At 45.8% G+C, this 26,384-nt stretch overlaps 2 protein-coding genes across 2 annotated transcripts; both read left to right on the top strand.

The window, feature by feature from the left end:
- The first annotated feature begins 1,032 nt into the window (after window positions 1-1,032).
- On the top strand, window positions 1,033-13,976 carry LOC134395938 (zinc finger protein OZF-like). The gene is made up of 6 exons (XM_063122220.1): window positions 1,033-1,113; window positions 2,885-4,236; window positions 6,100-6,213; window positions 7,547-8,160; window positions 9,085-9,153; window positions 10,970-13,976. The coding sequence occupies exons 2-5, from the start codon at window positions 3,702-3,704 to the stop codon at window positions 9,148-9,150; spliced, it is 1,329 nt and encodes a 442-aa protein (XP_062978290.1). The 5' UTR covers window positions 1,033-1,113; window positions 2,885-3,701; the 3' UTR covers window positions 9,151-9,153; window positions 10,970-13,976.
- A 9,479-nt stretch (window positions 13,977-23,455) lies between these two features.
- On the top strand, window positions 23,456-24,496 carry LOC134395954 (zinc finger protein 239-like). Its single transcript, XM_063122242.1, has one exon. The coding sequence runs from the start codon at window positions 23,554-23,556 to the stop codon at window positions 24,469-24,471; it is 918 nt and encodes a 305-aa protein (XP_062978312.1). The 5' UTR covers window positions 23,456-23,553; the 3' UTR covers window positions 24,472-24,496.
- Window positions 24,497-26,384: the final 1,888 nt, after the last annotated feature.

Consider the following 26,384-nt stretch of genomic DNA (forward strand, 5'->3'; position numbering starts at 1 on the left):
CTTATAATCCTACATCCCCAGGGTCATCCCAAGAAGCTGATTGGTGGGAGATTCAGTCCAGGTAAAAGGAAGTACTTCACACAGCACACAGTTAAACTATGGAATTTGCTAGCACAAGATGTAGTGATGGCTGCCAATATGGATAGGTTTAAAAAGACAAATTCTTGGAGAAGGCTATCGATGGCTACTAGTCCCAGGGCCGGTGCCAGACTGTTTTGCGCCCAAGGCAAGGCAAGCTACTTGCACACACCCCCCCCCCAAAATTGCCAACTTCAATTTTTAAGAACAGATGTTTTGTCGAAAAAATAAAAAAGCACAAAACTTGAACTTACGTTTTTTTCTTAAAACAGCTAATTTGTATAAAACTGTGACCCTTAAAGGGCAGTACTGCGCCCCTCTGAGGTCTGCGCCCTAGGCAGCTGCCTAGTTGGCCTAATGGTGGCACGGGCCCGGACTAGTGCTGATGGCTCTATGTTACCTCCAGTACCAGAGGCGCTACGCCTATGTACACCACTTGCTGGGGAACATGGGTGGGAGGGTGCTGTTGCATTCATGTCCTGCTTGTGAGTTTCCCCAGTGAGTTGGCCACTGTTGGTGTTACCCAGCATGGCCCTTCTTACGTTATTACGAGCAAGCGCACACACTTCCAGCGCACACCCATCCCAGAAGCCACGCGCATCCAAAGCGAAAAGAGCTTTTGCCGCCGCCGCCGCCGCCGCCGCCGCCGCCGCCCAGAAGCAGCTGTTGCAGCGCAGCCCGCAGTCTTGTGGGCGAGTCTCCGCTCATTCCTCGCTCGCTGAGCCTTTGCATCCCGTTGTTGTAGCAGCCGCTAGAGGAGGCCGTGCTGATCGCGGCCTCTCTTGCCTGCCTCTCTTTCCCTCTCGCGTCTCCCCGTTAGCAGCGTGGAAGGGGCGGCGCTTCCCAGCGAGACAATGCCAGCTGAGCGGCTCGGCTCCCCCGGCCGCCCTCACCACGTGGTTCGGCGCTGGCGAGAGACCTTGAGCCTTGCTTCCTGTGCGCCCGACCGGAGTGGGAACTGCCTTTCTTTCTCCCGCTGGGGCTGAGCCCGGCGGGGTTGAGGAAAGATTAATCCCCGGCCGGAGACTGGATCGGGTGAGGTTGCGCGGGTTCAGCCGGGAAAGCGGAGACAGGGGGTTCCGTCTACAGCCAGGCAGGAACAGGAAAGAGAAAACTCTTCCAAGTCGTGGAAACTCTTTCGCCCCAGCCAGCATTTCACTTCTGTTCCTGGGCGGGGCGTAATCAGGAACGGGAGTCAAGGGCTCTTTTCACACGATCGCACGCTGGTTCCTCGGATGTTGTGGTGCTCCCAACAGTCTCTCTTCACACGCTCAAGATATTATTATTATTATTATTATTATTATTATTATTATTATTATTATTATTATTATTATTATTATTATTATTAATTTATTTATTTATATAGCACCATCAATGTACATGGTGCTGTACAGATAGGGTGCTTGTATTGCCAGCCGGGGCGTCGCATGGTCTCCATCGGGAAGCTGCGATCGTTTGCCGTCACTGGGAAAATGTGATTCTTCCCGCATCCCTCTGAGCTTGTGCGCGTACACATTGGGAGGGGGAGGGGGACTGTGTGCCCAGGAATTGCTCAAGTTGTCGGGATGCCTGTTAGCGAGTGTGTGCTGCATTCTTGTCTCAGTACCAGCACCCTGTCGAAAACGCCATTAAAACTTTTTTCATGTTTTATCTTCTCCAATTGTTTCCAGGGTCTTCCTGATGTACTATCCTGGCAGAAGCCCTTATATCATATCACTTCTTTAAGTTGAAAAGCAAATCTGATGCTAGCACCTGTTATGCAACTATTTCCCATCATTTCATTGTCTGCCCTTTTGTTTAGTTGTGTCATTAAAACACACACACACAAGTTTTAATGAAGTATTCAAAATGGTACAGGCACTGGGGGAAGAATATCACTGATGGAGCAGGCTTTAGCTAATAGACATTTGACACCTAGAACAACTCCCCAGCACAAAGCTCCCACCCACCCCACACAACGCAATGTGTCCGTTTTGTGAGGAAGGCCAGGATATAATCAGATAAATAATAGGAAGCCAGAGGAGTAATAATTCCCATTGTACGTCTAGTATGTCTAGTACTTTTACAGATCTTGCCCTCTCAATAAGTCACTGATGCCCCCATTTCATAGATGGGGAAGTAAGGTGGCCTAGCTAGCTGACAGCTCAAGGCAGAACTGAACAAAGACTAAATGTGCTTAAACAAATCTGTTCCAAGGAAAACTGATGTGGGGGTAGTCTAATGCATGGCTCTCAAATGGGTGCCAATCAGGCTTTGAGTGATACTGGCCAATCATATTTAGTTACCAAGTTTGAACAGAAAGGATAAAATAGAGGAGACCAGTGTTTGCGTGAAAGCTTGCACATTTTTTTGCGGCATTTTGTTTGGTCTTAATAAAGCTGTTGTCCAACAGTGGCCTTTGGATTTTTTTTCTTTTGTCATGGACTAGAATGGCTGTCTTTGCCTTTTTATGATTTATTTCTCTAAGTAGTAAAAAGAACTTTAAAGTACTACTTTCATGCTTCTTTACAGCATCTTTATAAAGTAGTTTGCAAGTGGTGATTCCCATTGATTTAAGTATTTCTTTTGCAGTTGGGAACTCAAATGAGGAGAAAGCAACTTGCTTAAACCACCCAGCAATTTAGTAGCTGAGTAGGACATTGAATATCCCCACCCCAACACCAATTTCAGTAACATTTCTGCTATGCACACCGGCTCTCTTTTGTTTAAGAAGAGAACTTTTAAAATCTTAGCTCTTTGACCCTGTGTGTGCACGTCATTGGACAGGGCATAATAATTCATGGCTTGATGCTCTTTTTTATTCCAGCTCACAGTGAAGTCTGAAGAAGAATCCTCAACAGCAAGGACACATCCACATGGAATAGCCCAGGAAAGGATCATTCTTGGCTCCTGTTGCAAAAGAGAATGTTGGACATGAGCCCAGATTAAGGTGCTGCTGCAGAGGAAATTGGGAAACTCCTGGGGGTGGGGGAAATAGGCAGGAACAGCAGCCAAGTTCAAATCGGTTTGAAAGAAATGCTTCCAGAAGCAAGCAAACAAAAAGAAACCCAACCTATCTGGAATCCAAACATGCCTCTGTACCTTTCCTCATCATGAAAATTCCTGACAAAGTTTGTGTGTGTTGAATAGTGTTGTTTTTTCTTCTTGAACTGGAACAAAGGCAAGGAGTCTTCTTGCGGCACCTTAACTATTAATACATATATTGCAATGACAGAAGCTTCTGTGGGCCAGAGACCACTTGGTTGGATGCATGTACCAAGTGGCCCTTTGTGAGAGCAAATTCATGATGTGCAACTTGCAAACTCTCTCTTGACTATCCAATTTAGCCGCTGATGAAAGAAATCTGTCATCTGGAAATGGATGGTCTACCTTCCATTGCGTCCTTTGTGGTTTCCCACTCCGGTTCCTGCTTTGCAGCGTCTGCATTTCTTATCATAACATTTCATACAGCAAGTTTTCATATCATGAGGTTACCAGTACAATAGTACTGAAAGACATTTTTAAAAAATACATTTTGCAGACAGATATTTTTTTCGTGGTTCTTTTTTTCAGTTTTGCAGAGAAAGCTGGACAGTTCGTAGAAGATAAGTAAAGACTATTCCTGCTGGGGAGGAAAGTTTTTCATGGAAGTCCTGCCACAGCCGAGAATCCCTGGCGTAAGGAAGCAGTATCCGTGCCCTGACTGTGGGAGGAATTTCAAGCGGAACTCGCACCTTGTTCGGCATAAGAGGCTCCACACGGGAGAGAAACCCTACAAATGTCCTGACTGCGGGAAAAGCTTCAGGCAGAGCACCGACGTGAATACGCATCGGAGAATCCACACAGGGGAAACGCCCTACCACTGCAACCAGTGCGGGAAAAGTTTCCGCTACAGGACGGGTCTCGTGAAACATTTGCGGTGCCATGAAGAAGAGAAACCTCATAGTTGCCTGGAATGTGGGAAAAGCTTCAACCGCAGTTTGGTTTCGAGCACCCGCCAAAGATGTCTCGTGGGGGGCAAATCCTACAAGTGCCCTGACTGTAACAAAAAATGTGAGAACTCGAATCTCGTTGTACATCTAGGAGTCCCCACCGCAAAGGAAACATATAGATGCCCAGACTGTGGAAAAGGCTTCAGCTGCAGCTTTCAAATCATTAGACACAGAAGTCTCCATACCAGTGAGGACGTTTTGTATTTCCCCCCACCCCCACCCCACCCCACCCACCCCTTACTAGCTTAACTGGAGGGATTGTCACACAGGCTGCTGTGTGGTGTAGGGCTGCTCTTATAAACGCTTAACTGCGGTTCATGTAGGTCGGGTGGGAAAACGTTTTCCTGTCAAGGCCAGAAATCCAAAAGTCGGAAGGGACGTAGCCAAAAGTGGGTGGAGTTATGGCTGTGACTCTTATCTAATTCAGTATCTTAATGAAACAGAAAGAAGACATTTGCATCCATCCAGGCAGTTCTGTCTTTCAGCATTGTCGTTGGAGGAAAGAGTGAATACTGTTAGTAGCCAGGGGTGGGACTGGTGAGGGCGGATTGGCCTAAGGGAAGGCGTGGGCAACACGTGGCCCGCGAGTCATATGCAGCAGCTCCTGCCGTCTCCCCAAATGTGTGGTTTGCCATGGAAATTCAGCAGCAAAATGCAATGGAGGCTTGAAAGTGGCACATTAAGCTTGTCCCTTTTTAGCCTCTGTCGCCGTTTGCTGTTAAAATTCGGCAGTAAACTGCTGGGGTGAGGGGCTGCCACCACTATGCCGCTAAATTTCAGCAGTGCAGTGTGCATGGGAGAATCTGGTTGTAGAAAGTGGTCCCAGATCCTCTGAAGTTGCCCACTCCTGGCTAGGGAGAGTCTGGATTGAGAAGCCTGGAGGTCCATAATTGGCCCAAGGGCTGGGAGTCCCTGACTGTGGCAGAGCGGTTTGTGTTGTGTGTATGTTTAGCCTGGAGAAGAGAAGACTGAGGGGAGACATGATAGCACTCTTCAAATACTTGAAAGGTTGTCACACAGAGGAGGGCCAGGATCTCTTCTCGATCCTCCCAGAGTGCAGGACACGGAATAATGGGCTCAAGTTACAGGAAGCCAGATTCCAGCTGGACATCAGGAAAAACGTCCTGACTGTTAGAGCAGCACGGCAATGGAACCCATGACCTAGGGAGGTCGTGGGCTCTCCCACACTAGAAGCATTCAAGAGGCAGCTGGATAATCATCTGTCAGGGATGCTTTAAGGCAGATTCCTGCATTGAGCAGGGGGTTGGACTAGATGGCCTTGTAGGCCCCTTCCAACTCTATGATTCTATGTGTGGTGGGGGTGGGGGATCGCTGAATGCATGACAGTAACTTAATTGTGAAAGCACCAGCATTGTACCTCACGCTGTACAAATATAGAATATAAAACAGGCCCCTGACTGAAAGGGTGGTGGTAGCAGATCCTTTGCGGCAGGCACCATTTTATAACCGCTTTATTTTCAGCCGTCTTTTAATTAGCACTAAAACATTTAAAAACATTTTTTTAAAAAAATAAAATTAGTGAAATACTGCTTTGCTGAAAGAGCGTTATAGCACTACAACACTATAATGCTAAATTTAAAGAGAGAGAGAAATCAATTTTAGCTATTAAACACAATCTATACTCCTGTTTCAAATCAAATGTTAAACGTTTTTGTTTTCTTTGATATTTCATGGCTAGGAATAGGTAAACCTGCTTAAACGAATAAGCACTTAGCAGTAAATAAATCATTGATTCCCCCTGCCCCCAAGGATCGTGCAGAAGTTGTTTTTTTGTCAAGTGGCTGTTCTGGCTCATTCCTCCCCCTTCCCCACCCACAGCACCTATGGTGTGGGCAGAACATAGTGTGGTGAACATACAGCAAAAGCACAACATCCCCGTTTGTGTAGAAAGTCAGTTGCAATTTTCCTTGTAGCTTACAGCGGTAGAGCAATAATCCATTAGCACTCAGAGCATCAGGAGTCTATCAGGAATCCCACAAATCTAGAACTGCTCATCTGTTCTTTTCTCCCCCTCTCCTCTTTGAACCAGGGTTTCTGCTTCCTAACACCAATGCTCTCTGCAGCCTGGACTCGGATGTGACGCCTTTGCTCTCAGATCATCAGGATGCAGAGGAAAAGGAGAGTCCAGGAAGCCTCTGTGAAGGTGAGGGAACGGCTGAAGCACAGTTGCGAGAAAAGCCGTGGACGAAAAGAAAGGGAAAGCACTAAATGGAGAAGTGGAAGTGAGGGAGGCTGGGAGGAAGCACAGAAGTCCAAAGTCTCCTACCCTTTTGTTCCTGGGAGAAAAGCAAGGCATCAAGAGAGCCATGGAGGCCTCTGCTGGCTTAAAAACTAGGGGGAATTTGCTACAGATCCTTTGCCCTGCATAACTCCCCATCTTTCCCCATGGCTCTTAGCTTCTCCTTTTCTCCCCAATACTGGCTTAACCATACATTCCTAATTCTATAGAAAAATGGCAATATCGCTTCTGGAATGTATGCAGATTTTTCATGGTTTGTTCAGAGTACATCACAGAGGGAGCAATCCCATGCCCCGAGGCCGCAGGGGGATTGTTCAGTTAATAGGCTATGAGGTCTTCGGAAACAGGGATCCGACCTCAGATCCCAGAAACTGTGGCCCACAAACCCTCCCCTTCATTGCTGGTGCAGTTCTTTCTGCGTTGGCTACATCTCCGTGCTTGGAAATAGAGCGCGGAGTCAGGAAAAGAGGGTGTTCCCTGGGGCAGGAAGCGGGGAGAGGCTGGGGTATTGTCCTATGAGGAATCCTATGGCTGCTCATGCCTCCTTCCCTCCTCATCCCCGAAGCCTCCGCTAGATAGGTGAAATCGCCCATCTAGCTTAAATGCTCGTTCGGAGGCTTATGATTACTCAGGGCGGATATTTTTTATTATATTTCTATAGGACTGAGCGCTTAGCTTTCTTTGATGTAGAATTTGGGTGTGTGTGTGTGTGTGTGTTTGTTTCTTCTTTCACAGACAAAAAGACTTGTGTCAGTTGTGAATGAAAAAATAATCTTCACCCCAAAGTAGAGGGTTTGTTCAAGTGTCTCCTTTTTTAACGCTATAATTGATTGACTCCCTTCATATAGGAAATGAGGACATGCTAAATACTCACCTTTGACATGCTACCTGTCTTTGTGCGGAGGATTTTATCTATTGGGGGGGGAAGGTATTCCAACATGCAGACACCCCCATCCTGAAACCCAAAGGGGTACAGTCCAAGAAAAGCTTGGCTACTGGATTCTACCAAATTATATCAGCCGAAACCAATGATAAACTCTGGGTGGGAACCGGAATTGTTTCTTTCCTTTCTTATTCTGGGTGAATGTCTTGGTTACCACAAACAGTTATGACTAGAAGTTTGCCCAGTTGCCTCAGCCTCCCCCAGACTATGGTCCAGCTGCCATTGGTTTTTGCCTCGTTAAAACTTGCCTTCCCTTGACCACCCCCTCACATGTGCCTTCTGCTTCCGTTCCAGCCTGTGATGATGATGTTGTGGCAAAGAAGCACGAAGAGGAGGAGGACTTTACTCCTGCACAATCTTATAGGACGTTATTGGGAAGACTCCAAGGACTCGATTCTCAATGGCGCGAGGCCTATAAGGAGAAGCCGGATTTTGAAAGGTGGCAGTGGAAACAGCCAGGGATAACTGGAGGTGAATCGCCCACGAACGAGACAGACGACTCTCCCGTGTGTGAAAGGCTGTTCGGCTCGGAGAGACGGCACCTGTGCTTTATGTGTGGGAAAAGGTTCCGATTTGAATCCCACCTCATTACGCATGAAAGGATCCATACAGGCGAGAAGCCTTTTCAGTGCAGCACATGCAAGAAAAGCTTCCGGGACAAGTCGGACTTGAGTAAACACCAGAAAGTTCACTCTGGGGAGAAACCCTACAAGTGTCTTGACTGTGGCAAAAGCTTTCACCATCAGTTGACCTTCATTAGACATCAGAGGCTTCATCCCAGAGAGCGCGCCAGCGAACAGGGCAATGTGTATTTAGCAATTCTGCCATCCTACCATACTGGTGCAGAAATTAGCATTGGGGGTGGAACAAAGCCTCCTGAGACACTGGGCTATAATTTCAAACAAAAAGTAAGTTTCTAGTCCTTAAGATGGTCATGATGAGTCTGAAAATTACTGGGTGAAACTCATGGATAAGGATAGGGCCTGAACAGGTTTTCTTCCGGACCAGTGCTTTTGCACTGCTATTGCTTCCTTCACTAACAAAAGCAGTATTCATTAGGTGAAATATGGAAATTTATTTACATTTGCATGTGACCTGACTTAACTTTCCTTGGTATAGATTTTTTAAAAAAATTCAAGGTATGAATGTACTCAATCCGCCCTATAATTGCATCAGTTGTAGGAAAAGATTTTGAGAAATTTGCATCGGAGTGAATATTAGATACTTTATGCAGATGAATATGGTAGAGTGTGAAGGTGCCCCTCACCTCCATCCTATTTCTCTTCCAAGCACCTGAGACACCCCTGGGAGCCAAGGATGCCAAATCACTGGGATGTTCCTGGGGAGGAGTCATCAGAACATGACTAATTAGACAACTAATTTGTTGAGAGTGCTGAGTTCCTCCCTGCACTGGACCTATAAAAAAAAAAGGGCAAGGCAGGAAAATGGGGTGGATCAGGGATGCAGAACCTATTTCTGCCTGAAGACCAAAAACACATTTTGGAGACGATCTGGGGGCCGGGGGGGGGGGGCAGGTGGGGGCGGAGGGCATTCCTGTGGTGGGTGGGTCCAAAGGCAAAGGGGCGGAGCAAAGAATACCTGCATTTTTTCCAGTTTAAAATGTCTGCTGCCAGTAATTAAGCCCTACGAGATGCATTTCAGCATTTTAGAGTGTTGAAAGCACAAATGAGGGAGATCACTAAATGATCAGTGGGGGTGGGGAAAGGCTGTGGAGGCCAGGGGAAGGGGACATGACCTTCTGAGGAAACCCCCCTTCCCTGGGGGTGGTAGATCAAGAGCAAAGCCATGCTAAACGTATTTTCACCCCGCAGGATCCTAGTTCTCTGTGGACTCTGGAACTGGCAGAAGGGACAAAGGTGTTTTTGACTCCCACCTAGAAGGTGAGTGGTGGGGAGGAAATCTGGGAGGTGATTTCTCAGACAGGCCTCTCAAAGGCCCAAGAAGGGATTGAACACCCCCCCCCCCCCGGTTCCTTCCTTTACATGTGAGAATCTGCTGCTGGGGTTTCTGTTGTCAGAAGCTGGTCTCAGGGTTTGGGGACGAGGCCTCATGCTCTTGTTAATGTCCTTTGGAGATATGTACTCTGCAGTCAGGCTCCAAGTTCAAATTGTTCGATTGAACAGCCAAGTGGACTCGTTTATTTTAGGGGGCCGTTTTGGTCTTATTTTAAAAAAAACATTTGAAGACTAAAATATTAAGGATGGCCTTGCCCAAGTGGTAACTGAATGCTATCATGCATCTCTTTCAATATCACTAAAAGGTTTTGGTCGTCTTTTGGCAGAGCCAGTGTGGTGTAGTGGCTAGAGTGTCAGACTGGGAGTTGGGAGATCCAGGTTCTAGTCCCCACTCGGCCATGGAAACCCACGGGATGACTTTGGGCCAGTCACAGACTCTCAGCCTAACCCACCTCACAGGGTTGTTGTTGTGAGGATCAAGTGGAGAGGAGGAGGCTTATGTACGCCGCCTTGGGTTCCTTGGAGGAAAAAAGGCGGGATACAAATGCAATAATAAATAAAATAAAATAAATAGTCTGCAAATTGATCTCAGTGGGTGGTATCCAGTGTAAGTCCCGCATAAGACTATTGAAATGAATGGGACTTAAGTCAGACTAATATTGGATACAACCCACAGTAGTCAGTTTCAGGTATGTGTTTGTAAGAGAGTGAGAGCAGATATATTTAAAACAAATTCCAGACCTACAAGGCTCGGAGGATAGTCTTGAAGTTACTGAGCTAAAGATAGAACAGACAGTATTTATTCATCAGAGGGAGGGTGTTTGGTGCCCCGCATGAGGTCTTTCCCCTGTCTGGGACTTGCAAAAGCAGACCAACAGTGCAATCCTCTCTGTGTCTACCCAGAAATAAGTTCCAGCAAATTCAGTGGGGCTTACTCCTGGGTAAGCAGGTATAGGATTGATGACATTTACTCAGATCATAGGATTCAGCTTTTCTTGGTACAGAACTCATTTTGTGTATGTTTTATATGGGATATATATATGGTTCTGCGTAAAGTCAGCAAAAGGTGGTGGGTGGAAAAAGGAATCATGTGGATTCACTTGTATGCTTTACTGAGGCTTCAGAAAATTGTCATGTAATTTCATTTAAATGAGGACAGGATTTGGATTTTTTGGTCCCAGGGTCAGACAGTGACAGTAACAAGGGTGACGGTGATCTTGCAGGCAGTGAACTTCATAAGTACTTTCTGAAGTAGATCCCCAATATGTTTTGGGGCACTAGAATTGTTGCATGATTAAAACAAACTTTGCCAATAAATTACATGAGATCTAACCAATTAAACCTGCATCAATTTGCAGATAAATAAAATAGTTCTGAAGAATGTGGTCTCTTTGTAGTTCGACCAGTGATGGGGACTATGTGACCCTCTGGATGTTGCTGGACTGCATCTCCCAGCAACCCTCGCCATTGGTTATGCTGCCTAGGGCTGATGGGAATTGCAGTCCAACAACCTATCAATGATAAAGTTCAACCATATTCATTACTGAAAACGATACAAGAGGATGACACCTTGTATTTTGGATTTGAACCTGAAATATATCATATCAAAGTAAATCTTTTTAAAGAAGGTTTTTACTGCTTACTTGGCTACCATTATAAACATTCTCAGCTCTTTCTACTAATGCTTTTCTTACATTTTACGGCTTGATCATTTGTGGATGTTCTTGTTTTGCCCCTATAGGTGACAGTGATTTTTGGGGGGGAGACAAGTGTCCCATGCCTTCAGAACTCAATGCTGTTGAAGAAATCCCAAGCAACTCTGTTCCAAGATCTGCAACTGGGAGGAAAATGCTGGGGAGAAAATGTCGGAGAGATCATGTAAGCCACAGAGTTTTCCATAGAGCGAGCAACCTTGCAGGGGAGCGTATCACTGCCAGTTGTTTCATCAAAAAACGTGGGGCGGTTTGGAAGCCACGCAGCCAAGGAACAATACCCAGGCTCCAAATTGTTGGAGAGGCAACGTTACACAATGAAGGTTCCACCAGAAGTCCAGCCAAAGCACTGATATTAGGAACCACTTTACATCAAGCTCCAAAGCAAAGCAGCAGAAGAATCCCTAAGCATTACTTATCCAAACAACTTCATTGCCCCTCTGAAGCTGTGGAAAAGCACCGGTTCTGATGAGACTCCCCCCCTGCTTCCAGTTTGCAAGCCTTAGTTTATGTAAGAGAAGCCATGCCATAAAGGGAATCCTGAAATAGGAAAAGCTTCATATATACTGGGAGAGAGCATATGAGGGCTCTGAGTAAGAAAATCCTCCCAACACTGTCCGTGGAGGAGAGAAACCACAGAGATTCTCTCCGTGTGTAAAAGGTACGCTAAAAGGAGTTTGCCTCTTGCCGAACAGCAGAGCGACAGGGTGTACACAATGGCTTCCTCTGGATGACTGCAGAAGCCAAGGATTACTGCTAGAATAAACAGAAATATAGGAATAATTGCAAGTTATGCAGATAACATGTTTGCACACCGTGAAATTTAAGAAGGAAAGCACATCTAATCCAGCAATCGCAATACTGCTTTAACTTAAGGACAGAATATAAGAGCAGTCCTGTTAGATCAGACCAAGGCTCCATCTGGTTCAACATCTTTTCCCCCTGACGGGCCAGTCCGATATTTTTTGGAGCTCACAAGCAGGGCACAAAGGCAAAAACACCCGCACCCCACAGTTATTTTTCCTTGCATCTGGTCCATCCTCCACGAATTTGGGTAACCCTTTATTTTCTTTTTCTTTTAAAAGCAATCTAACGGTAACGCCCATCACCATTTAATATAGCCTTTCCCAACCTGGTCCCCTCCTGGTGGAGAAGGCCAGGGGTGATGGGAATTGTAGTCCATAGCATCTGGAGGTCACCAGGTTGGTGAAGGCTGATTTGAAGCATGCAGAATACCTACACATCTAGTTTCTCCTAGAGCTGAAATACATGTTAAGGGAGGAAAAGCCTTGAAACAATTTCCTGAAGTTCAGTTTGTTTGCTAAAGAAGTAACTTTATATTTGAACAAGCCACTTTTAATTTTATTTTTAATTTGAAACAGTTGGAATGCTGTTAGATTGAGGAATTTGGGGCAGGGGACAAGGTGTAAATTAATAGGATGATGTTGCTTTTAAAAAGGCTACAAACTTTACTGCACCTGGGTAGCTCTTGCCCCAGCCTCAACACCACTCTGGTGCCCGAGCCAGCTTGGGTACCTGAATCCCAGCGAATCTCAAGACGTCTGGGGGTTCAGGAGATCATACAGCTCACCTGTCATAAGGAATCTAGGAAGTTGCCTTATACTGGATCAGACTGTTTCTCCATCCACCCCAGTCTTGTCTATTTCGAGTCACAGTGGCTCTCCAGGGTCCCATACAGAGATTTTTCCTGCTACGTGATCCTTTAAACTGGAAACACCACGGATGAACCTGGGACCTTCTGCATGCAACGCATGTGCTCTACACCTGCCTTGTGGCGGAGGCTGCGTCATAAACTTCAGCATTCTCTCTGGAGCCTACAAATGCTTAAGAACTTCTAGGATAGATTGAGAGGACTACCTTTTATTGCAGCACGCCACAAAGCTGTTTAATGTAGCCGAGTTGTGGATCAGGCCCCTAGTTTTCTAAAGGCACAATCCTATGCAGGTTTAGACAGTAAAAAAAAGTCCTACAATTCCCAGCATACTCCAGCCAGCCATGCTAGCTGGGGCATGTTGGGAGTTGTAGGACTTCCCCCCCCGGTCTAGACATGTATCAGATCGTGCCCTAAAAAACTTAACACATTTATTACAGCATACATTTTCATGAATCTTTATATCAACTGCAACACTATCAATCTTTCATTCTATCAACTGATTGATAGATTGTGCCGTGAAAGGATAGGATTGTGCCCTAAAAATGTGTCTGAAATAAATATTGTAGAAAATAAATTCTCTTCACTGTGGTATTTAATATAGCTTTCGTTGAATTGTACAGATTTTTTAAAACTGTGTAATACGTATGTCTTTAGCGCTGACAAACGTTACTTTATATTGCTAAATAATGTATTCTTTTTGCAAGTTGCCTCAAAGCGTTGGGGTGGACTATAAATGAAGACATCAGATAATAATTATTTTTTAATTAAAAATCTTTTCTCAAGAATTCAAGAGTCAAATTTTCAGCGTTTCCAAAATAACTCATGGCGTATACAACATTTCATTTTGGGTCGGTAGTTTCCGTGTTCCACAAAAACTGCTACCGAATCATTCTTGCACTTAAAAAGCTAAGAGATCAGGGCTGAAAACATCCAAATATCTTACAAAAGGTTGTGTTTTCAAGCATACAGCCTCACATTTTTAAGGACCGGTCTTGCACAGAGCTTAAAAGTCATCCATGTTGTAGGCGTCTGTGTCAAATTCCTATGTATGCTGACCACTGGATGCCTGTGCCTTTCCCTCCTGCCCTCTGCCCACACCATGCTAGAGCTCTCTTCTACCAAGTCATACATGCATGCCCCTGTGCAGGGTCAGGTACATGGCAATGCACCTAGGCATCCATTTAAGGGAGGGACTGTAGTTTACCGATAGAGCACATGCTTTGCATATCGAAGATCCCAAGTTCAATTCGTTACTTCTTCAGGTAGGGCTGGGAAAGACCTTAAAGAGCCACTGCTGACCATCAGGATAGACATAAGAAGAACTGTGTTTGGTCAGACCAAAGGCTTATTTAGTCCAGCATTCTCATAGAATCATAGAATAGTAGAGTTGGAAGGGGCCTATAAGGCCATCGAATCCAACCCCCGCTCAATGCAGGAATCCACCTTAAAGCATCCCTGACAGGTGGTTGTCCAGCTGCCTCTTGAAGGCCTCTAGTGTGGGAGAGCCCACAACCTCCCTAGGTAACCGATTCCATTGTCGTACTGCTCTAGCAGTCAGGAAGTTTTTCCTGATGTCCAGCTGGAATCTGGCTTCCTTTAACTTGAGCCCGTTATTCCGTGTCCTGCACTCTGAGAGAAGCGAGAAGAAATCAACTGGACGCCTCTGGGAAGCCCACAACCAAAGCATGAGCGCAGTGAGCACCATCCTCTACCAACTGGCATTGAGATTCAACCTACCTACATTGGTGTTTCCAGATAAGGTTTTTATCCTGCAGTGTCCCTGACTAAAACATGCGTTTTGTGGATGGAAGACTTCCCTATGGGGGAAGGTTACAGCAGCAGGGATTGTTTAGCTTGGGGGTGGGAAAGGCGAGTAAAGGGAGGCATGATGGAGGTGTACAAAATGATGCATGGTGTGGAGAACGTGGATAGGGAGGCATGTTTCACCCTCTCCCATACTAGAACCCAACAGGCCCTTCCCACAAAGCTGAATGGTGGAGATTCAGGACAAACAAAAGGAAGGATTTCTTCCCATAACGCACGGTTAAACTACGGCATTCGCTACCACGAGCTGGCCACCAATTTGGATGGCTTCAAAGGAGGACTGGGCAAATCCATGGAGGAGAAAGCTATCAATGTCTACTACTCCTGATGGCTATGTGCTACCTCCGGTAACAGAGGCAGTGTGCCTATGTAGTTACTGGGGAACGCAACCTGGAGGGTGCTATTGCACTCATGTCCTACTTGTGGTTCCCCACAGGCAGCTGGTTAGCCATTGTGTGCATAGAATGCTGGACGAGATGGACCCTGGGTCTGATCCAGCAGGGCTCTTCTTGCGTTCTTCCATCTTTTTCTTACCAGAAAAAAATCCAGAATTGGAAAAAGACAGAATTGCTGCAGGATTGCCTTTTGATTGGTAGTGTTAGGAGCTGTCCATCTATTTGCACTACGAGTTGTCTGCCTGGCAGCAGCCCTGGAAATGCAAACCCATCAGGACTACTAGCCATGCTTAGCTGTATCGTCTATGAACAATGCATTGATCTATTCTATGTTCAGAGGGGGTAGCAGTGTCCATATACTGATCTCCAGCAGCCTGTTCTTCTCCAGACCTGTGCCATGCACCATAGATGCACTGTATGAGGAAGAGGAATGTATGAGGAAGATTATTAATTATTTGGATGAGGAGGTGCAGGGAACGCTTATCAAATTTGCAGATGACACTAAATTGGGTGGGACAGCTAGTACCCTGGAAGACAGAAACAGACTTCAAAGTGATCTTGATAGGCTGGAGTGCTGGGCTGAAAACAACAGAATGAAATTTAATAGGGATAAATGCCAAGTTCTACATCTAGGAAATAGAAACCAAATCCACAGTTACAAGATGGGGGATACTTGGCTCAGCAATACTACAAACAAGAAGGATCTTGGAATTGTTGTAGATCACAAGCTGAATATGAGCCAACAGTGCGATATGGCTGCAAGAAAGGCAAATGCTATTTTGGGCTGCATTAATAGAAGTATAACTTCCAAATTGCATGAGGTACTGGTTCCTCTCTATTCGGCCCTGGTTAGGCCTCATCTAGAGTATTGCGTCCAGTTCTGGGCTCCACAATTCAAGAAGGACACAGACAAGCTGGAGCGTGTTCAGAGGAGGGCAACCAGGATGATCAGGGATCTGGAAACAAAGCCCTATGAAGAGAGACTGAAAGAACTGGGCATGTTTAGCCTGCAGAAGAGAAGATTGAGGGGAGACATGATAGCACTCTTCAAATCCTTAAAAGGTTGTCACACAGAGGAGGGCCAGGATCTCTTCTCGATCCTCCCAGAGTGCAGGACACAGAATAATGGGCTCAAGTTAAAGGAAGCCAGATTCCAGCTGGACATCAGGAAAAACTTCCTGACTGTTAGAGCAGTGCGACAATGGAATAAGTTGCCTGGTGAAGTTGTGGGCTCTCCCACACTAGAAGCCTTCAAGAGGCAGCTGGACAACCATCTGTCAGGGATACTTTAGGGTGGGTTCCTGCATTGAGCAGGGGGTTGGACTCGATGGCTTTATAGGCCCCTGCCAACTCTGCTATTCTATGATTCTGTGAGGAGCGGGCTGCTGGGGGCATGTCAGTGAGGTGTGGGCGGGCTACTTGCTTGGTTTGACCAAGCACGTTGCTGTTTGTCCAGCATTGCATTCTACAGGGAGTGGAAGTGAGTCAGGAGGAGAGGGCACATTGGATTGCCTACAGGGATACAGTCAGTGTGAGCTGGGACTAAAAATGTACTGCTTAAAAAAAAAATCCAGAGTGCAAGGATTTTGCCATTGGGGGCGTATTTTGCGTTCCAAGGATGTTCAGAGAGAGTAAAGACTTTCCCCTTTACTATATTATGCAAATCAATAAAAATGATGCAAAACTACTTACTTTGCTTATGTTCTATTTACATGCTTTGTTTGTTTGCACTTGTGTCTTACAAAGCATGTGGTTTTTAGACACTGTAACAACAAAAGGACATACATGGGAGGGGACGTTAACGGTGATAAGGAAGGTAAGTTAGGAGGCCTTGCATGGCACTGATTATGACTGGGTTCAGACAACACAGTAACCAATGGTGGTTTAAATAATCAATGGTTGGTTATTTAACCCACCATGGGTTATTGTGTTGTGTGGAGGGAGTTTTTTAAACCAACGGTTGGTTATTTGGCTGAAATAACCAATGCTGTGCAGAGTTGGCCATTTGAACCACCATTGGTTATCGTGTTGTGTGGAGGGCACTGTGGGTTATTTCATCAGCCACAGAGTTGCAAGGCAAGAGCAGTCAAAAGCAGTGGCTGCTGCTCTATTCCAGCTGGCAGGATAGATTTTCAGCAGCACTAGCTGATGGGATACTACCAGAAGAACTGAGGACAGAGAGAGGATAAGGGATGAGTGAGTCAACTCAGCGTGAATTATTATTTATTACATTTATATACCGCCTCATAGCTGAAATGATTATAATTTTGTGGGAGAGTACCCCCTAGATAAATAGCTGTTGAGTTGATTATTACCCAACCATGTAATAATGACTATGGTGTTGTCTGAATGCTGCTACTGTGGTGTTTGAACAGTGGAAGGGGTGCACATTCTATCTTCATGTTTCCAATTATCCATAATCATGAGGACTAGAAACAAATTTAATGTAAGTGCAGATTGTATCTTAAATCCAAATTCTGCATAAGATTCTGGACTTGCAGAAGATGAAATAATGTTTGATTTCCTGGAACAGAGATTTTGCTAAAATTAAGCCACCATTCAGTTGCATTCTATGATTATTGAGGGCAAACTCAAATATTGCAGAAACAAGAGTACCACTATTTGATTCATTTTTTTTCTTTTTTCTTGTTTCTTTAGCTGCTTTTCTCCCATTCTTTTAGTTCTTCAGACTAATGATTGCTTGACTCTAAAAACTATGAATTAACATTATTTGATTATCATAATGTTTTGCTAGTTTACCAGTTATTTCAAAATTGGGAGCCTTAGCCGTGCCGATGTGGGTCATAGCTGTGCTCCATATGACTCATCAGCCTGTTTACCTACAGTGGCTGTGTTCATTCAGGAGCTTCAGAAGCAAGACTTAAATGCTGCTACCCATGCCATGTGGTTAATCTTCAGGAGGTGGAAGGCAAACATTCTCGTCTCTAAAAATGTATGGAATACTCAAGTGGTGTTCCATGGGCTAGAACTGGCTCCCTATTTAATTTAGTAGGGTGACGATGTGGAAGGGAGGACAGGTGTTGTGATGAAGAGGGAATTTCATCAGGTGCTTTACGCATACAAATGACATCTGCTGAAATTCCCTTTTTCAATACAACTGTTAAAGATACAGGAACCCTGTCCTTCTTTTCATATGGTCACCCTAAATTTCATAGAATCATAGAATAGTAGAGTTGGAAGGAGCCTACAAGGCCATCGAGCCCAACGCCATGTTTCTTTCATGGAAATCAAGGCAGCATACAAAGGATGGCGAAGCAGTCTCCCATTAAGGCACTGATCGAAGCCACATAGGTCCATATGGTAGTTGCATCATACTGTGCATTTAGTTCATGCCCAGGGGGTTCACTTTTTCATGTTATACTTTTTGTAATGAACACCATTTGTCATGTGTTATATGTGTGTTGGCACGCGTGTTTATTATCTTTCCCCTTTTATTGTGAATTTAACAAAACAAAACAGAAAACAAATCATGAAAAGAAAACACACACCATGTATTGCAGCACAGTATGGCTACTCGGATGAAAGCTCCATTGAGTTTAATGGGATTTACTCCCAGGTGAGTGTGTACAGTATTGAAGCCTTGGTCTTTTAATGCATTATCATAGAATAGTAGGGTCGGAAGGGGCCTACAAGGCCATCAAGTCCAAGCCCCTGCTCAATGCAGGAATCCACTTTAAAGCATCCCTGATGGATGGTTGTCCAGCTGCCTGTTGAAGGCCTCTAGTGCCACAAGAGCCACAAGACCTGGAAATGGGGCTGGTTAGGCGCCCAAATGGCGGAAAATAAAGAAATGAAGCCCAGTGTTGAAAGTTGCGGTGACCAGCAGAGGCCTCTCGATTTTGCGAGCGGAGCAAAGAGGAAGCTGCTCGCTCTCTCTTCCTCGTCTTCTCAGGAACATCCTGGCTGGGATTCCGCCACGCCAACGACGTATCGCCTGGAGTGCGGCGGCTTTCTCCTCCGGTGGCCTCCGGAGTCCAGGGGCGGAGGCTGATGGGACGCTGAAGTTCCTCTTTGCCCGACCCGAGGGGGAACTGAGCCCCGCTGCCTTCGTCCCACGCTTGGGGGATCCCCCGCGACGCAGGTCTAGAAGCGGGTGACCTCCCCCTCCGCCGCTCCCCAGACCCTGGGTGAGTGAATGAGGAGGGGAGGCGTGGTCTGGGAGCAGAACGGTAGCGAGGAACCGGCGACTATGCATGTCTGAAGAGGGAGCTTGACCTGGAGGAAAGCAAGGGAGGCTGGTGGCTCCGATTTCGGCGGGGCTGCAAACCCAGGGGCCGCGGTTCAGTAAAAACCAGCCAGGACTCTCAAGGAGCTATCCAAGGTGCTGAATAGAAACCCGCCCATTAGATTCAGCACCTTGGAGAGCTCCTTTAGCCTTCTGGCTGGTTCTGACTGAAACCCCACCGAAACTGGAGTCACCAGCCGCCACTGGAGGAAAGCCGAGGGAGGGGAGCTGTTTTCATGGAGCACGTGGAGCGGGAGGAGGTGGACTGTCTTCGGATAACTCTGCAGCCCCCGGGAAGGGGAGAATGTATTGCAGATTTGATACAGATAATCCACCTGGATTAAACGAAGGTGTGTGGGATTGTAGTGGATGCATCAACTAGCTCATTGGGGGTCCATTTCTCCTCCGGATGTTCTTGCACTCCCTCTGAAGGAGCAGGTTCGTAGCTTGGGGGGTTCTCCTAGAACAATCTCTGTCACTTGAGGCTCAGGTGGTCTCGGTGGCATGGAGTGCCTTCTACCAACTCCATTTGGTGGCCCAGCTACGCCCCTATCTGGACAGGGATAACCTAGCTTCAATTGTCCATGCTCTGGTAACCTCCAAATTAGATTACTGCAATGCCCTCTACGTGGGGCTGCCTTTGAAGACAGTTTGGAAGCTGCAGCTTGTTCAAAATGCAGCGGCCAGATTAATAACCGGAACCAGAAGGTTCGAGCATATAAGACCCGCTCCGGCCCGCTTGCATTGGCTGCCTATACGTTTTCGAGCCCAATTCAAGGTGCTGGTTTTAACCTATAAAGCCTTACACAGCTTGGGACCACAATACCCGACGGAACACCTCTCCCGACATGAACCTACCCATACACTACACTCAACATCTAAGATCCTCCTCCGACTGCCTATTCCGAGGGAAGCTCGGAGGATGGCAACAAGGGAGAAGGCCTTTTCGGTGGTGGCCCCCCCAATTATGGAATGATCTCCCCGGCGATGCTCGCCTGGTGCCAACATTGTTATCTTTCCGGCGCCAGGTCAAGACTTTTCTCTTCTCCCAGGTAGTTAGCAACATGGGCTGAGTTTTTAACTGACCCCAGAATAGTTTGTTTTAAATGGATATTGTTGTTTTTATGCTTTTGATAGTTTTTAATTTTTATATTTGTTTTTAAAGTTCACTGTTTTTAACTTTTGTAAACCGCCCAGAGAGCTTCAGCTATGGGGCAGTATATAAATGTAATAAACAAATATATAAATAAATAATTCCCCCCACCCCCCACCCTGCTGGCTAGGGATGATAGGAGTTGCAGTGCAACATCTGAAGGGCCCCATGTTGCCCTCCCCTTGCATCTGCCATGGTGCCAACAGCTTGAAGGGAAGTGTGTGGGAAGCAGGGCCGGTGCCAGACTATTTTGCGCCTTAGGCAAGGTGAGCTACTTTCACACACACACACACACACCAAAAAAATGCCAACTTTGATTTTTAAGAACATATGTTTCCTGGAAAAAATAAGAAGCACAAAACTTGAAACTGCTAAATTTATTTTAAAGTGCAAGAAATATGTCATGCCAATTATAGCAAACAAATTGGAAAGGAACATCTATGGGTCTAAAATGCATTATTTAATAGGAATATCACCTCCAAATCATCCCCCCAACTCACACACACGCACACACACACACTCAGCATCACTCACTCCAAACAAACACACCATGCACCCCATTCACCCATACATTCTCTCTCTCTCTCTCTCTCTCTCTCTCTCTCTCTCACACACACACACACACACACACACACACACCCCTCAGTCTTACCTTACTCGCTTCTTCTTTTTCTTCTTCTCCACCTCCTGGTGCTTGCTGCTTGCTTCTTCTTGCTTCTTCTTCTTCCCCCTCTTCTTCAGCGCTGAGGGGGGTGCTGGAGGCCCAGCCACTCGCAACAGCAAGCGAACTGAGCCCCGCCCTCTGCCTTGAGTCGCCCTCATGCTGAGATGGTGCCCTGCACCCACCCAGCCGAAGTGAAGCCAGGGAAGCTGGGGTGGGGGCGGCAGCTCCATGTTTGGGCTTCCGGGCATGTTCCGGAAGTCCGAACATGGAGCCTCCCCACCCCCATCCCAGCGTCCCTGGCTTCGCTTCAGCTGGGTGGCCATGGGGCGCCATCTCGCCTGCCCAGGCCCAGCTGAATCCTCGGGCAGGGCCAGCTCACAGCCAACGTGCATGACCCTCTTAGCTTGGCGCTCTAGGCGGCCGCCTGAGTGGCCTCTATGGTAGCACCGCCCTGGTGGGAAGGAGATGGGGGATAGTAGCTATGATTCATTTATGGTGCAAGCCTATGCATGTTTAGATGGAAAAAAATGTCCTACAATTGGCTGGGGAATGCTGGGAGCTGTAGGACTCCCCCCCTCCCCTGTCTAAACATGCATAGGATTGTGCCTTGATTGTGCATTGCCAGAAAGGTGGGAGATACAGTGCATGAAATGTTACCCTAAATCAACATAGTAGCCTACAGTGAGGGAAAGGTGTTTTTGCGATGCCCTGCTGCTCATGCTTCCTCATTGTGAAAATAGTCAATTTGTTCCATAAATAAATAGTCCGGGTCTGGTGGAAGCATAGCTCAGCAATGGACTACATGTTTTCGATCCTTGGCATACACAGTTACAAGGGGTCTCTCTCAGGTTGAAATGCTGGGAAGAAATTCTGTCTGTGTTCACAGACACAAATGGTGATTGATAAAATCTTGTTGATAAAATCCTGTAATTAAGAACCCTATTGGATCAGACCATGAGTCCATGTAGCACTTTGTTCCCACAGTGGCTAACCAGCTGTCAACCAGGGACCCACAAGCAGGACAATAGTGCAACAGCAGCCTCCTACCCATGTTCCCCAGCAACTGGTGTATATAGGCTTACTGCCTCTGATGCTGGAGTCTGTGATCTGTGTTACCCTTTGTTCCTGCTTAATATCCCATTTCTGGGCTTTCCTCTGTCATTCAGCATATACCGCAGCCTTCCCCAACCTGGGGCCTTCCAGATGTGTTAGACTACAACTTTCATCAGCATGGCCCTTTGCTATTATGGGAGTTGTAGTCTAACACATCTGGAGGGCACCAGGTTGAGGAAGGCTTTTGTCTTTTGTGTGCTCTTTCCGTCATTCTAAAAGGCTGAAATGCTGGCAGTAAGAGCTTCTAGCTAAAATAGGCTGGAATTTTTGGCCCTGCCACTTTTGCCTTTGGGAAATGCTGGGAGTTGTAGGACTGTTTTCTGCCTAAATCTGCGTAGGATTGAGACCTACGTATACTGCAGTGACCTCATCCTTTTGTCTACTGTACCGATTGCATTAGCAAAGCAGGCTTCTTGCCTGTGCCTCCGTGCCCTCTCTCACAAATGCTCGGCCTCTGGTCCTGGCTAGAGTTAAACCAGGGGTGGGCAACTTGGCACCCTCCACATGTTTTGAACTACAAGCCCCAGCTAGCATGGCCAATGATCAGGCATTATGGGAGTTGTACTCTAAAACATTTGGAGAACACCAGGTTGCCTACCCTGAGTTAGACTATCTGGAAGTATTTTTTTTTATTTATTAAATCATAAATGCTGCTTGCCCATATTCTTCCATTCATACTTTTGCTATCATAGTTCCTTTGCAACAATTGAGCTGATCTAGTGTAAGTTTGTGGCTCCAATTTTGGTGGGGCTGTGACTTCATTCTGGGTTTCAATCAGAACTAGCAAGAACTCTAAAGCAGCTATCCGAGCTATCCCCCAAATATGTTCAGCACCTTGGATAGTTCCTCTAGCAGTCCAGATGGTTCTGACTTAAACCCAGAGTGGATTCACAGCCTCACTGAAATCAGAGCCACCAGCCTCCACTGGTAGTGATTAAGATAAATGGGCAATGAGCTGCAAGTCTCTAATTCAAATCTTGACTCAGCTGTGAGCCCTGTGGTTGGCCTTAAGTAGGGTGACTATGTGGAAAGGAGGACAGGGCTCCTGTATCTTTAACAGTTGAATAGAAAGGGGAATTTCAGCAGATGTCATTTGTATGCATGCAGCACCTGATGAAATTCCCTCTTCATCACAACAGTTAAAGCTACAGGAGCCCTCCTCTCTTGACCAGATACAAAAGAGGGCTCCTGCAGCTTTAACTGTTGTGATGAAGAGGGAATTTCATCAGGTGCTGCATGCACACAAATGACACCTGCTGAAATTCCCTTTTCTATACAACTCTTTAAAGATACAGGAGCCCTGTCCTCCTTTCCATATGGTCACCCTACCTTAAGCAAGGCACTATGTTTCAGCCTCAGCCAGTAATCTGCAAGGAGGGGCAGGGATAATAATCCTGGCAAACCTAACAAAGTTGCTGTAAGAATTGCTGAGAGAATGTGTGATAGATGCCTTTGATGCTACTTATCATGTCCTCTTTATCTGGTTGGTTATCATGATCTCAGTGTGGATTCTGTGTTTTTTCTTTCAGTCACTGAAGAGAAAATGGAGGAGATTCCCCAGGGGGAAAATCCTAAACAGGTGGAATTCCACAGGGCAACATCAGGAGTAGTCCAAAGGAACAGTGCCAAAGTAGAAGAAGAGTCTGAAAACCAGCAGGGTCCAGAAACACAAAAGAACAAACACTCTGAATTCAGAAAACAGAAGTCTTCTCCTTTCCCGGTGGGTTCCACGGAAGCCACAAAACAGCCAGTTCGGCAAAGAAAGCGGCTGTCAAAGAAACATCATCCGTGCCCTGACTGTGGGAAGGTGTTCACCAGAACTTCAGCCCTCAATGCCCACCGGAGAGTCCACACAGGTGAGAAGCCATACAAGTGTGCAGAGTGCGGGAAGAACTTCAGCAAGAGTTCACACCTCATTGCTCATCGGAGAATCCACACAGGCGAAAGACCCTATACCTGCTTGACTTGTGGGAAAAGCTTCAATCACTCTTCCCATGTTATTACCCACCAGAGAACCCACACCAGGGAGAAACTCTATAAGTGCCTGGAATGTGGGAAAAACTTCCGTTACAGCTCTGATCTCATCAGGCACCAAATCGAGCATGCTGGAGAAAAACCCTACCAGTGCTCTGACTGTGGGAAATGCTTCAATCGGAGCTCTAACCTCCTTATACACCAGAGAATACACACAGGGGAGAAACCCTATAAGTGCTTTGAGTGTGGGAGAAGCTTCAGCTATAGCTCAGTCCTTATAAGGCACCAAAGAGTGCACACATCTGAGAAGCCTTATAAGTGCTCTGACTGTGGGGAAGGTTTCCATGTGAATGCAAGCCTTCTGACACACCAGAGAATACACACAGGAGAGAAACACTATTCGTGCCCACAGTGTGGGAAAAGTTTCAGATGGATCTCTCATCTTAATAGGCATCAGAAGATTCACACAGCAGAGAAACCTGTGTAAATACTGAGAAAGTTTCTATGGGAGCTCAGATCTCAAGAATGCTTTTTAATGTTCTTGTTCTGTATTCCTCTCTATTCCCCATTCCTGTAATATCTTTTGCCTAATTTTATATTGTAAGCAACTTTAGGACAGGGGTCTATTCATTTTGTTCTTTCATAAAGCAATATATAAAAGAATATATTAAATCAACCTTTTGCATCTTTTTTTGGAGGAAAGGTAGGATATATATTTAATTAATTAAATAAACGAATATTAAGCACTCTGTTAACAATTTCCAGAGAGGCAGCTATGATACTCTGTGCTGGGGGGAAAATCAATCAAGAATCTTGCACCTTAAAGACTAACAAATTTCAAAGGGAGGTTCCAACATAAAACTGCTGGATTACAATTCATCAAGAAGTTCAATTCTATTCAATTAGGTCTGACTAGAGACCTTTTTATAATGCCTAACATGGAGTTTGCCTTCTTTACAGTGGCCGCACACTGGGTGGACGTTTTCATAGAGCTGTCCACCACAATCCTAGGATCTCTTTCTTGTTCGGTCACTGCTAGCTCATATCCCATTAGGTTATACTTGAAGTTGGGTTTGTTTGCCCCAATGTGCATCACCTTACACTTGCTTACAACTGAACCGCATCTGCCATTTGGATGCCCACTCTCCCAGCTTGGAGAGATCCCTTTGGGACTCTTCACATTCTCTTTGTGTTTTAACAACCTTAAATAATTTGGTGTCATCAGCAAACTTGGCTACTTCATTGCTCACTTCTAATTCCATATCATTTATGAACAAGTTGAAAAGAATTGGTCCCAATACCGATCCCTGTGGGACCCCACTATTTACTTCCCCCCATCGGGAGAACTGACCATTTATTCCTACTCTCTGCTTTCTGTTCTTTAACCAGTTACTGATACATAAGAGGACCTCTCCTCTTATTCCATGACTACTAAACTTATTCAGGAGTCTTTGGTGGGGGACTTTATCAAAAGCCTTTTGGAAATCCAAGTAAACAATGTCCAGCGGATCACCCGTCTACATGTTTGTTGACACTCTCAAAGAATTCTAGTAGATTAGTGAGACAGGACTTGCCTTTGGGGAAGCCATGCTGATTCTTCTTCAGCAGGACCTGCCCTTCGATATGCTTACTAATTTTGTCTTTAATAATGCTTTCAACCAATTTACCTGGAACAGATGTCAAGCTAACCGGCCTGTAATTTCCAGGTTCCCCACTGGATCCCTTTTTGAAAATTGGTGTTACATTGGCCATCTTCCAGTCCTCTGGTACAGATGTCAAGCTAACCAGCCTGTAATTTCCAGGTTCCCCCCTGGATCCCTTTTTGAAAATTGGTGTTACATTGGCCATCTTCCAGTCCTCTGGTACAGAGGCTGAGCTAAGAGACATGTTGCCTATTTTTGTGAGGAGGTCCACAGTTTCATCTTTGAATTCTTTGAGAACTCTAGGATGGTTGCCATCTGGGCCTGGTGATTTATATGCTTTCAATTTGTCAATAAGGTTGAGAACTTCATCTTTTGTCACCACTATTTGCCTCAGTTCCTCAGACTCCCTTCCTGAAAACATCAGTTCAGGCACAGGCATCTGTCCTGAATCCTCTGCAGTGAACACCGATGCAAAGAATTCATTCAGCTTCCCTGCAATTTCCCTGTTCTTCTTTAGTACTCCCTTAACTCCATTGTCATCCAATGGTCCAACTGCTTCCCCAGCTGGTTTCCTGCTTCTGATATATTTAAAGAATTCTGTGAACCGCCCAGATTTTGTGACTCGCCCAGAGAGCTTCAGCTATTGGGCGGTATAAAAATGTAATAAATAAAATAAAATAAATAAATTTATTGTTGGACTTGATATTTTTAGCGATGTGCTCTTCAAAATACTTTTTTTGTATCTTATTGTTTGCTT

Source organism: Elgaria multicarinata, chromosome 3 (assembly GCF_023053635.1).
Source record: "Elgaria multicarinata webbii isolate HBS135686 ecotype San Diego chromosome 3, rElgMul1.1.pri, whole genome shotgun sequence".
Classification (NCBI taxonomy): Eukaryota; Metazoa; Chordata; class Lepidosauria; order Squamata; family Anguidae; genus Elgaria; species Elgaria multicarinata.